Source organism: Poecilia reticulata, chromosome 14 (assembly GCF_904066995.2).
Source record: "Poecilia reticulata chromosome 14, P_reticulata-male-v2, whole genome shotgun sequence".
Classification (NCBI taxonomy): domain Eukaryota; kingdom Metazoa; phylum Chordata; class Actinopteri; order Cyprinodontiformes; family Poeciliidae; genus Poecilia; species Poecilia reticulata.
Window position 1 is genome coordinate 16083451 of NC_088843.1, and position 13587 is coordinate 16097037.

General features: G+C 41.6%; 1 protein-coding gene across 1 annotated transcript; it reads right to left on the reverse strand.

The window, feature by feature from the left end:
* Positions 1-4595: 4595 nt before the first annotated feature.
* ca4a (carbonic anhydrase IV a) lies at positions 4596-13063 on the reverse strand. The gene is made up of 8 exons (XM_008428108.3): positions 12834-13063; positions 8186-8230; positions 7271-7435; positions 7057-7202; positions 6871-6963; positions 6717-6783; positions 6467-6630; positions 4596-6379 (listed from the first exon to the last, which is right to left on the reverse strand). Exons 1-8 carry the CDS (start codon positions 12967-12969, stop codon positions 6200-6202), a joined length of 996 nt encoding a protein of 331 aa, XP_008426330.1. The 5' UTR covers positions 12970-13063; the 3' UTR covers positions 4596-6199.
* Positions 13064-13587: the final 524 nt, after the last annotated feature.

The window sequence follows — 13587 nt, forward strand, 5'->3', positions numbered from 1 at the left end:
TGGTGGTGATGGTGGTGTAAAGCTGAGGACTGTGGATTCTGAACAGACTCTCTAATTCAGAATTGCTTTCTTAAACATGACAATAAGTTCTCTGTTCTCCTGTCATCTTCAACTCTCTGCCCAGGAGATAATGACAGGATGAGCAATTCTGAGCTCTTTTTTTTCTTGTGCAGTTAGACTTTAACTAGTTTTAGAATCCTTCCATTTTTGTGTTAAACCTCTTGAAACAGCAGAGGAAGTACTTTTTATGTTCATCATGACTTCACGTTTTGCTTTGTAGATGAACCATTTTAAACTCCTTCAATTTTTGTGCCTTTGTTGCAGAAAAAAAAAGATCCGACTTTAAGAAATATGACATTTACAACAAATCTAGGTCAGCTTTTATCCATCACCAAGAAAATGAACAGTTTCATTTTTTATCATCTCCATTTGATAGATGAATGAGTCACATCTAATAGAGGAGCCCATATCCGGTATCAGAACTATCATCATCATCGTCACTCGGGTCACTTTCTATAAAGCTGCTACATCCAAATGGAGAGCACAGCAGCATTGAGCCCGGCACCGCATGGAACAGAACCACATGACTTGTTGGACCAACTGACTCTTATTGTCATGGTAACATGTGACCCCGCCCCCTGCAGATGAACAGAAATAGTCAGTAAAGTTGAGGTGTGTAAGCCCACTTATCCTGCTGAGTGAGATCAAACGGTGTGAAGTTGCTTCACAGTATTTCCTCATTTATCTCAGCCAAAGTGAGAACCAGTGTAAATAAGCAGTAGCCCGATGGGAAATGTATGCTGATCACTGTAGCTAACAGCTGTGAAAATGTTGCACTGCGATGAGACGGTCTCAGAAAAAAAGACGTTAGCGGTTGATGGAAACTTTAATTTGTTAAACTTTGAAGTAGGGCTGTTGTAAATGGATATTTTAGTAGTCGAGTAATCTATCGATTATTCTTACGATTAATCGAGTAATTGTATAAAAAAATGGTAAAATCAAACATTGGTAAATGTAGCATAAGAGCAGTGTTATTATCAGATATCAACATCAGTCCAATTTGTCCCATTTGAGCCAACAATAACTTTTCTGTAGTTTAGAAAATTTACCTGTAACAATAATAGCTCACTTTTTAAGTTAACCTGAAGAAAAGTTGTACAAAAATCTAAAGCACAGCCGCCCGCCATGTTCAGTCTATCTGCTCACCTGTATAAATATACCTGCAGCGCTCTTCCCCGTTCGCTCTGAATCGCCACCAGGCAGCAGCTCCGGGAGGAGAAAAGCTGCCGTACTCCAGGCATCGCACCAGTCATTTTAAGGATGCTTATTGGTCCGCTGAAAAACAACAAAAACCCGGACATCATCATCAGTCAATAAAATCCCCACGAGCCGAACTTGAAAACTGGACGTTATGCTGCTAACACTTAGCTATCATCAACAACTCAGGCGGAAGTGAGAGCGCAACGCCAATAAGGACCCGTCTGGAACACGGTGCATTAAATAATAAAATATAATTTAACGAAGCTTCGAGGTAGGTAAATTTTAATAGTTGAGGTACTCGAATCATTCGAGGAATCATTTCAGCCCTACTTTGAACACATCACTTTCACTAGTCTTTCGATGTCTTTTGGGGATTAGTATTCAACTTAATGATTTTGTTCTTTGATTGGCTTGGCTGACTTTGTGTGATGTGTTCTGTACCCAGAAGTCGAGAATTCTAATAACATGCCGGGCATCTTAAAAAGTACAACCTACCAAAGGACCCGCTGATCATACTACTTGCTTTTGCACACAATCTTGACCAATAATTGGCCAACTTAATTGGCAACATTGGCAGACGTTCTGCACCAACCCTGACTTTAGTGTCACCGTTAAATCAGGCGCCAGATGACACAATGTTTACCAGTTCACACAATGCTAGGAAGGTAAATTTAAACGTATTGCCTTCATCTTATAGTGATAAAATGATCAGTCTGCTCCCTGCCCCCACAATGAGAGATTCCTGCCAATATTACGACTTGCAGTAAGACACAGATAAGTTGGGTGTGATGCAAAACGGGAAGATCTGTTGTTGGCTAGCGGCTGCTACATACCTGGAAAGTATCAGAAGCTAAACATTTTCCTGTCTAAGGTTGCACCATGGCCCTCACAGTTGGCAGGTACCTCGGCGTCTGGCAGCTGACAGCAATATAAAAAGGTCAACAGGTTTTCAGGGCCTTGCAAAAGTATTTACATCAAGTATTTTTTTCAAAGGTTTAATGAGCTCTCAAGAACAGGATTATATGGGGTTTTTTTTAGATAAAAGTCTGAACACTGAAACATGATTTTGCATTATTATCCTTTAATAAAACCCAGATGAACCTTCACTGGTCACCAAAACATAAAATGGAGTCCACCTATGTATCATTTAATCTCCATATAATTCTAACTGCTCTTAAACGGCCTCAGATGTTTGTTAAGAAAGCAATAACAGCATCATTAAGACCAATGAACGGAGGAAACAGGTCAGGGAGAAAGTTGCAGAGATCCACGTCTCAATATAGGAGAAAAAGAAAACTATTAGGTGTGTACTTCTCAAATCTGGTCTTTACGGAAATATGGCAAGAAGAACACAATTCCTGCTTGAGGAAACCAAGAAGGCCACAAGGAAAAAGTGGAAGAAAGCGCTGAGATTATATGAGACCATCACTGAATTTGTGGTCTATATATGGCTGGGAAATAAAACATCACAACATCACAGTTTCATATCAGTCAACATAGATAATTAATTTTTGTATTTATTTTAAATATCTGAAATACTGCCAAATTGGTGATGTGACCTTTCCTGTTGGTCAAAAGTATGTGCAGATGTGCAAATCTGGTAGAAAGATTCATCTAAAAACTTTGCAGCTGTGCTTGCAGTGATCGTGGGCCTACATCCATCCTTCCTCAAGAAGGTTGGATACAAATACAAATCATATTCTTCACATTTTTGTGTGTAAAAAATGTAAACTTTTGAGATTTTCCATTCAGGGTCTGATGTGATTAATCTCCTGTTGGCTAAAACATCACAAGCAGCCACTGCCAGATATCCATGACTCTAGAAGAATCTGAAATCTCTGCAAAAGAATGAAGGAGGCTTTCGTTCACTTTTTGTGTGTGGTCTCTTGTAGGATGCTCACGTTTGCTCAATAAAACTCTTTTGACTCCCTAAAGATGGCGCTGGGGAATAGCTAGCATGATGGGAGGAGGGGATGCAAAATAGAAAGCATGGTAAATACAACCAAAACAAAGGAGAAATAGCTCATAGTCTCTTACCAACGACAAAAGAGAAATCGTACAACCGCTAAAATGTGACGCCAGTGTCTCTCTCTATGGCGCTGGTGACGCTTCTCCATTTTGTTTGCATTTCATGATGAAGAACGCTGCGCTCAGTTCTTCTTCAGAGGTTTTTCTGTCGTTTCCTTCGGTGGTTCTTGTTGCAGCGCCACCACAGGTGAAGAGAGGAAGGGGAGCAACAGGTTTTTCCAAGGGTTTGGTTCATTTGACACAGTACAGTGTGAAAGCAAACTGCATTGGCTGACATTGGAACAGATGTTTGCAATTTTGGTCCCCAATCGAATCGAGTCAACCAAACTATCATGTGTGAAAAGACGCCCCTTGTCTGTGTTGAAGAAAAGCTTAGGTTTGTGTCATACACGCAGCAAAAGTTACATATTGGTCTTATCCTTTTCTCGTTTTTGTTAAAAAAATATTTGATTGATCTCAAAGGGAAATTAAATGTTGTTGTAACTCATATTAATTCAAATTCTTCATGCGTCTTCTTCATGGCTTATCGCATATAGAATATTTTTATGGCTTCCAGTTATCTCTTAGTCCTACTGCTCTTCCATGTAAGCCACATTTATTGAATATAAAACTATTAATTACTACCAGTGGGCCGATCATCCGTCTAAACCTGTGAGCATTTACACTTTCTCCAAAGTTAACATGAGCTTTCTGGCAACTTCTATTTTCTCGTCTCTCCTTTTCTAGCCTGCTAGGCGGGACGATGTAGGTTAGCAAATGTATGATTAAATCCCAGAGTGGTGAATTCTTATTAACTAATTATGTCACTTCTAAAGGCAAATTCAGATCCTTATTGTAGCAAAGCTGAAAACAAAATCCCACTTAAGTTTTTTTTTGTGTGTGAATTTTTTCTTTTCTTTCAACTGCATAATTATGTGCTTCTACAAGTAAAATACACTACAAGTATGTGAATGTGAGAAAATGTGGAAAAGCTGTAAAAGTAAATACTTTGGTCAAACCCTGTTAGGTTCTGCAGATGCACTGAACAAGAAAATGGAGCTCCAGCTTAATAAAACTGTTAATTTGTCACATGCAATCAAATTAAGTTTGTCAAACTTAATTTATTTACATTTGCGTAACACGACAGCTTAATAAACAAAATATATTTACACAGACAATCTAAATTTGATTACTTGTAGGAAATTAGCTCAGTTTTTTGTTTTTTTTGTTTTTTGAATCAAATTTTTTTAGTTTTATTTTTTGATGGAGGTAATGCAGAGTTTGGACTTGAGTGCTCGATTTGTGGTCATGCAAACAGAAGCCGGCATCTTTAAAAAGTCATATAGTTTATTTAGCAACAGTAACATTCTATTTTTATACGACACTTTCAAGCATTACAACCCGGAGTCCCAAACACTTCAAGAGTACAAATAAACAGTTTCAAGCTTCATACATAGGTTTGCATTCTATATGAATGGCGCAATACATAAATAACAATAACTGTGCATCGCATCTCTTAATATGCACACTCAGTACATAAATACGTGTGTAAAATGACACCACATAGAAATATAACTGGATTCTGAAGCAATGGAAAATACACAGATGATCCTTCCTCACTGTAACAACAGTCCTTGCTGCCAAATTGCACATATTCCTCTCTATAAATGGCAATGTTTTCTTGAAACAAAAAACAAAACAAAATGACAACAAAATAGAGCTGAGCAGGGTACGACTCTCTGTCAACAATTATCCATACATCCGAATGCCGGTAATACAAGCCATGGAAACGACTGCGGTTTTGAAAAACAAGCTCCTGTGAAATTGAAGCGCCTGTTCTGGGGAAACACTTTGTGAATTTGGGAAGCCCACTTCCAGCAGCCAGGTAGTTTATCTCAAACATCTGGAGCATCACAGCATGCAGTCATGCTCTTCAAATATGATGTGCATAAAAACCTTGGTTATGTGGCTGTGATCCGTCTTTAACAGCGGGCTGGTGCTATCTTCGACTCCTGGGATGTTAGCATCTGTGTCTTTGCCCCCAAGTGACTCTGTGGACAGGGAGTCTGCCAGGCTTTCAGGATTTCATGCAGCTGTTCTTCATGGTTTCTGGTGAGCTACAGCAAGGCCTCCCTCACATGCAGGTTCAGAACAGAGCTGCTGACCGGTCTGAGGGGCCTTGACCCGACTGCAGAGGTGACCTGCTGTACTTTATGAGATCTGCATTCTCCTTTGACGTCTCGCTTTGAATTGCGGTGCTTTTTTTTTTTTTTTTTTTTTTTTACGACTCAGTCTATCTATAACTATTACTCCATCCCTTTCACATGCTCCGTTAATAACAATACATCATGTGCCAAGTCATGGGGCTGACCCGTAAACCATTGGCAACTCACACTGGTATTAACAGATACTAAATTTACCTGACATTGGACAAGGTGGATGAGTTAACATAAAAACTAAAGTTGTGAAAAGAGAGAGAGAGAGAGAGTGTGTGTGTGTGTGTGTGTGCGTGCGTGCGTGCGTGCGTGCGTGCGTGCGTGCGTGCGTGCGTGCGTGCGCACTGGTTCTCAGAACAGAGCTTCAAAGAGAAAATCAAAATCCAGTCCAAAGAGAAGACTTGGTGTTGAGTTTGATTACCCAGGTAGATTTCCCAGTAACTTGATTTATGGCACATTCATAAGAGATACTACTTCACTACTACATGCATGGATGCTGATTGAACCCTTACGTCACCTTCCTTGAGGCGTTTCTAACACACCTCCGTCATTTGGGTCACAAGGGGGGAAACACCAATTGAGCGATCCCTACACTACGACGTGGTCCATTGTCTTTTTGCAAACGTGTCAGAACTACGTTGGAGTCTCAGCTGAGGACCGGCGTAGGTCTGTTGGGTCTTATCGATGTCGCAGTGCAGCGTGGGATGACTCGCTTGTTAGTTGGGCTGGGACAGCCCCAGTGCCGTTGTGAGGGCAGCCGCGAGGAGGGCTGAGCTGACCCAGAGCGTGGCGCCTGCTGAGCGGTACACCAGTCGGCCGTTGAGGGGCTGGACAGGCCTGAAGTTGTTTACCATCGATGTGCCGTCGTAGAACTGGACCGTGGAGAAAGCTTTCATCTGCAAGAGAAGATTGATGCAAATGTTGAGCTGCAGATTGAGGAAAAAGACTCAAAGTTAACATAAAATGTCATCTCTTGTTCTAACCTGGTCCATGCTCAGAGGGATAGGGGTTTCAAACACAGTCCAGACCACAGACTCGGAACACGGCGGGGTGGTCAGGGAACCCCTGTAGCGGTAGTAGGAAGTCAGTTTCTGCTCAGGAGGGATCAGCTGTGCCAGGGAGATGGAGGGCAGAGAGAAGCTCACATCTGAAAACACAAACACCGCCATGTTAGCCACACGGCTACGAGCAACCAAGGTTTTGGAATTTTGTGCAGAAACTTTCAACACCTACTTTTTGATGCGACACTTTGCACCCCATTGATGATGGTGTCGTACATTCGGTTTGGACTCTTGGACACCTTAACACAAACAGAAAGACATGTGATAAGTGTCTTATTGTTGTAAGAAATGTGAGCAAACTATAAAAAAGAGTTAAGCAGAATTACCTCATAGAAAAACCCGAGAACTGCGACCCCGTTTGGATCCCGCAGGGCTGTTGTCAGGTCGGCATAACTGCTCTTCATGTGAACGATGTGCAACTGAAAAAGAAAGTTTACTGCCATCAGTGTAAAGTTCATGGTTCAGCTGATGTCCAAGCTAGAGTTTTATACATATATCTGGTGGTCTGTTACCTCCATGGGGTACTGCTCCCCGTCGATGGTGTGTTCAGAGCCGGGCCCGCCATCTTTGCCCCAGTGCAGGTGAAACTGCACGGCCTTGTATGTGGTCGACAGGTCTCCGCCCGAGATGGTGCTGGTTATAGGAATGTTGACCTTAACTGGAACAGACACAGTGTGAGCACAAACGCCTTCAAAGCTTTCGAAGGTCACTTGACGTTGCGCTCACCCGAGTGGCCGTTGTTGGTGAGAGAATTTTTGAAGGTCTGCTGGTAGTTTTTGAACTCTATCGGAGTCAGACGCTCATCTTTCACAGTCTTCCTGGTGACGATATTGATGGGTGACTGGGATTTTCCTCCACAGTCCACGTTGCCGCCGGCCCACTTCTCTGGTACTAAAACAGTAGGAACACTAGTGATGACTGACTGCTGTCGAGATGTTTGAGGAGATGACAATCAATTTGTTCCAGAATCGTCAGATTAAGAGTCCCACAGGGATGATCAACTGGTCCTTTGTTTTTCTCTGCATTTCATTAAGTAATACATTGGATTGACTTTTGTAGTGATGATTATGTGGATCCATTTTTTTATTTCAGAAATATGCTTATAACAGGGCAAAAGGCAATTCCAAAATGTAAACATTTATAGAGGACAGATTGATATAAGCAGGAAATCATTGTTTAGATTGTCTAAACCATGACAATATAAACCATTGTCATGGTTTAGATTTAGGCTAAAATGATTTCAAAACTACTTTTTTCTCTTAATTATCCATATTAATGGTTAATTATATGGTTTTTTGTTGTTTTCCTTTGCTTGTGATGTTATTGTAACCATGTTAAAGGTCAGAATCTTACCAAATTATCTTAACATGACAAGAATAGTCTGAAGAAATTCAATGGAATAATAACACATGACCTCAGTTTTAACATTTGTTTAAACCATCTGTTTAAAAATATGTTTCAATGCTTTATTTACACATGACTGATAGATAAGAGGGCCTGTGTACTTTTTTTGCCTGATATATACAAGTCCTAACCAAATTCTAAACATGTTAAACAATGGAATTTATTTGTCAAATCACTATCACGCGTTTTCCTTAAAAAATGAGTCATCATTTTACCTTAACTTCTGGAAAAACTCACCGTTGCACGGATGATCGCAGGTTGACTGGCTGTAGTAGCACCAGCCTGAAATAGAAACAATAGTTTATTTACCAAATGTTAGCGTTTATTTTTCCGCTGTGATGAATGCAAGCCGTCTGAATGTCAGTCACGTTCACTTCTGACTGACAGCAACAAGCTGCAGCTTTCTGTCAGAGCTGAAAGGGAAGTTTTCATGTTGGCGTGTCGTCTGGCAGGAGTCCAGGAGGATTTTATGCACATATACAAATATCGCCTCATATAACTGGTTTATTTTGCTTTGCTTCTGAAAACAGGGTATTGTCCTTGTGGATGTTTGCTCTTGTTATTTAAACTGTAAAGTAAGCTTCCTAGTGATTCCATTCAATAAAAAGTTGTCGCTTTATCTTTCGGCCTCATCAGAGTAAACATAGAGCTCCACCTCAAACTGTTTATTAGTAATCTGCTATTAGTTTGCATGTTTCCTCCTTTTGCTCTGAGAAATCAAATATTTATAAAATTATATATCTATTAGACTGAAGAATAACGGGGAGGGTCTCCTTCTTGGAGCAAACTGTTTAGGACTTCAATGCTTGGTTCCTCTGTCATCCTGATTGTTTTTGTTTCTGCTAAGATTTGAAAATATGCAAAACCTCAGGGTCAAATATTTTTAGAGGAAAAATCTACCACAGAATATTAGAAGATGCTCATGTCTATGATACATTTTTTAAAATGTGTTATTGAATTGGTCTTACAGGATTTACATACATTTGGGCACTGATGGGGGCTGGGAGGGTTTAAGTGGACATCTTGCAAACTCAGAAATTTCTAATTACTTTTAGTCACTACAGCCTGGATGGTGAGCGGATTAAAGGGCCGTAATTAATCTCCAACACTGTCTGGAGGCTCCAGTAGGTCTGCAGGTAAATGTGAAAACACCCACAGCTGTGTGAGGTCTTCAAAGACATGCCAACTACAAAGCAGAGCTGATAGATCTCGGGACGCTATTTATAGAACCAATGAGTTGCCATAATAAGATTATTCTTCACTTGATAATATGTGGGTTTTAGCTTTAGAATAGATAACTATATCAACATTTTAGTTCTTGGTTCGAGAAAAATGTTGATACGGTCCATTCGAGTCCCAAAATTAAAACTTGACTGAAATTTGAAACAACCCACATTGGAAAGCTAAATGGAGCACATTGATATAGTTAACGGAGACAAAAAAAAATCCCACAATGGCAGGAAAACTTCCAGGAGTCACAGGGAAGCTTTAAGATGAATGCTGTGTCAGCCGAGGGTTTGTTTTTGCTGGTTTTGTTGCCTGAGAAATGTATAATTTGTCTGTTATAATGAAAATGGAGGACTAGCATTAGCTTAGCTGGTTGTTAAAGTTAGCTTAAAACGGACGAAGGGCTAAAAGCTTCTAAAGAGGAGAAAATCTCAACGCTGGTAAAACTGCCTAATAGCAGGGTTGGGAGTTACTGTAAAAAAATTAAGATAAATATATTTTTTAAATTACATGAATGTATTATGTAATGAGAGAGAGTCCACAATAAGTTGTATGATTTAAGCTACTAGGCTAATACCAGTCCACCAGTAGTGAAAAGAATAGGTGTAAAACAAAACAAAACAAAACAAAAAAGCGTCCAATGTATTAATCTATTATTAAAAGTCACGCTTTCTGAATACACAGATCTACAAATACGGGAAATCTATTTGTCAGAAGGAGAATTGCACAACATTGTTACTAATCAGGCGTTGGATAGTTATTAATCGATAACCCTCTTCAATTACAAAATGCCTATTTTTTTTATTGTTCTCAATTGCTGGTCTTCATTATCCAATCAGATGTCGGTCCGCTCCAGCCTGGACCAATGGGCGGTTTTTATCCCTGTGAGCAGAGCGAACAATGCTGTGAGCGGCTTTCAGTGGATCTGAAGGCTGTGCCGGTGAGCAGAAGCCAGCGGGAAGAAAGCAAACACGCTCCGGTCTGGTCAGATCTGAAACTCCCTGAAATGTGAGCACAAACGCAGCATTTCAAAGCCATGGTGTGGGGCGCGCGACACGGATCTATCCGCTGCTCCCACGCGCGCGCACAGACACGAGTTTCTGGATGAATGGTGGACATTACGGAGCTGTCGACGCAAACGCTTCGTTCTGGCGGAAATTTGCGCAATTCACAGCACAACTTTCACCTGCATGACATCGACAGAACTTCGGATTTAGCAGAACTTAGGCAAACACACACACACACACACACACACACACACACACACACACACACACACACAGAGCGGATACTCAAGACTCAAGGTGTGTATTTTTTGCACTACATGCCAAACACTATGCGGTGGAAAACCAACACTGCACCTCAACCTGAACACACCGGCGTCCTCTTGAAGAAACGTGGTGGTGGCAGCATCATACTGTGGGGATGCTTTTTATTTTCTTCTACCCGTTAGACATATCAATAGTTAGGAATTTATCTAGGTTAAAGTTTCAATCGATTGTGTTAACAAAACTCTGTGATTGATGCGAACTAAAAAAAACTGACAGGCTCACTATTTTTGTTGTTTTACATTTTTTTTGGTTTGTTATTCAATCAGAGCATGAATATATGTTTACAACTATTAATAACCTTTTGGTGGTGTGATATCCTATTTAAACTGTTATTAGCTTATTTGATAATGTGTGAAGTTAAATTTCGGACCTTGGTTTGTGTTGTGGGGTTCTGAATGTATAGGCAGGAATAACTACATATATTCAGGCAAAATGACAGTCTGTAGCTGTCTACATATTGTCAAAAAAAAGGAACTTTTGATTATTTTTTTCCCCCCCCTTGTCAGCTGTCAGAGATTTCTTGGCAACATATTTTCAAAAAGCACCACTGGTCATTTTCCTTCCACTTCTGTCTAAACTTTGTGTTGGTCTTTCACATAAAATCCTAACCAAGTATATTGTAGCTTTTAGGGCACAATGGGTGAGGATTTAGAGGGTTTTTTTTTTGTGTGTGTGTTTAATTTCTAGGTTTTGTTTCCCTGAGTCTCTGTGGTTTCCTGTCTCTTCCCCCTTGATTACTTCCCAGGTGTGTCTTGTTCCCTAATTACCCTCCCTGTGTATTCAAGTCCACCTGTGTCCTTTGTCTCTTGTCGGGTCCTTGTTCTCTGTGCCAGTCTGTTCAGTCGTGGACCTTTTGCCTTCCGTTCTTCTCTGCTGTGCTGCCTGTATGTTTGGATTTTGTTTTTGTGGATTTTTAATTAAAACCATCATTTCTCTTCATTCTACCTGGGTCCTGCTGCGTTTGCCTCACCTCCACCACACCATATCATGACGCAATGTGACAAAACCTGAAACATTAAATGGAAATGAATGTTGTTTGTAAGACGCTACACATCAATTCTTTGTCATAATTTAGTATAAATGTTATTGCATCCTCTGCTGTCGTCTTCTGAAGTGGCTTCTGTTAGCTGGAGCAAAAGCGGACTATCACTGTTCTCTGTGTTTAATGTCTCTGTGCAAACATCTGGAACTCCAACAGAGTTTCAGTGAGTCTGATTCCTGCACAGCTCCGGGATTCTTCCTTTTCCTTCACAGCTGGCTTAAACGGCCCCTTTTCATTCTGCCCCATTAGAAACATCGTAAACATGTAAATGACTGCAACTCTGGCCAAGTTGGCGCATCTTTAGTAGCGGAAAACGACACGTAAAATCTGGAGAGCGCCGCTGCGCCTTTTATGCGCAAAGCCCCGGAGGTCACAGAGCGGCTCAGTGCGGGATGACGGACACCATGAGGGCTGCAGAGGGGCTAATTAGCTCCTTAATGACCCTCAGCTCTTCACATGGGAATCGGTCCGACACTTTGAGTCGTCTGCGCAATCTGATCTGACTGCTGCTCTTCATGCGTAATTTTGACGCTCCGGGTGATTTCGATAACGTCTGCGCTTTAGAGCGCAAACGAGACCCTTTTGCGACCCGTCGTTGTTTATTTGGAGACGTGATCGTCTGGCACGACGCGGATCTATGCGGCAAACGGCACCCCGCAATCTGTCACAGACCGACTCCGCGCGGAACCGAGCAGGTGCGCCACCAGAGAGAGGACGGTGTCCGACGTCCTCACGGGCAAATGAGGGAATCACAGCATGCGTCTCCGCCTCACGCCTTTGTGGATGGGGGTGGGGGGAGATGGGGGTGAGGGGGGTGCAGGGACCCCTCTCCTGCCCTCCCACGCAGCTCGCAGTCAGTTCAGGACGCGCTTTGGAGAGCCTCGTCCCGTGTGACGGACGGGGCAGGTGCGGCTGTCCCGCCGCTCGGCTCCTGGTAATTTTATCCGAGGAGCGATCTATCATGCGCACACGTCTGTCTCGTTTTTAAATTTTTAATCACCTCTCTCCCTCTCTTCCGTCTTTGTGGAATTAGAGAATATTTAAACTGGGAACCAAATCAATCTTATTCTACCGTCTCAATAAAACAGCAACAAAGACAGGTGCGCACATCTCCGCATCCAAGTACAGTTAACATTAGAAATAAGTGAGTACAGAAAATGATCATGAGCATTATTAATCAACAACAAAATTATTTTCTAAACTGTCCCTTGATTTAACCGTTAAAATCCTTTTTTTTTTTTTTTTTTTTTTGCGCAAATGAATAAAATCAGGAGTGGTGACCTACCTCCTGCTCCGGCGCACACCGTGCAGAGGGATGAGAGCAGCACGGGGAGGATCAGCAGCTGCTGCATGTTGGAGCGTCTCTGAATGAGCCGAGAGAAAGCGACACAATGACTCGATTCCCTCCGATGTGATCGCATTCCTCAGGGCGGGCGGTGGGGGTCCTTACTTATCTATCAGCACGCAACCAAAGGAAGGGAAGAACGCTTGGCGCCTCCTCCTTTTCGGGTATCGCCTCTCTGCGGTGATCAGAGTCCGAGTGACAGGGGCCCCATCAATTGGCTCCCGGTGAGAGAGGGAGCCAATTTTTTTTTTTTCCAAAAAAAGAACGCAATAGTTGAGTCAAGCAGCTTCCTGATGATCTGTGATGAAATCAGAAAGACCTGATCATGACTCAGTCATGTAGGCCCTCAAAGGGATCAGAAGCATTACAAAAAAATTCTTTAAGTTAAATGATTATTTTAATTATTCAAACCAAATGGTCTGGATCGGAGGCATTTTTTTTTTAAACCAGCTGACAGCGTCATACAAACTCTGAACTCAACTCAAAGGGGAAATTAAATGTTCTGACGAACTGCCACCCTCACTCTTTCCTACCGTAGCGCATCTCGACAGCTCATAATTATATGAGGCCCGAGTCTGATTAGGGACCCCGCTCCCATCATGCTAATGCTAATATATGTTTTAAATTCTCCAAGTACCAAGGCAACAACTGAACCGCACATCTCACGAATTATTTTTTTAATGTTACGTGGCTT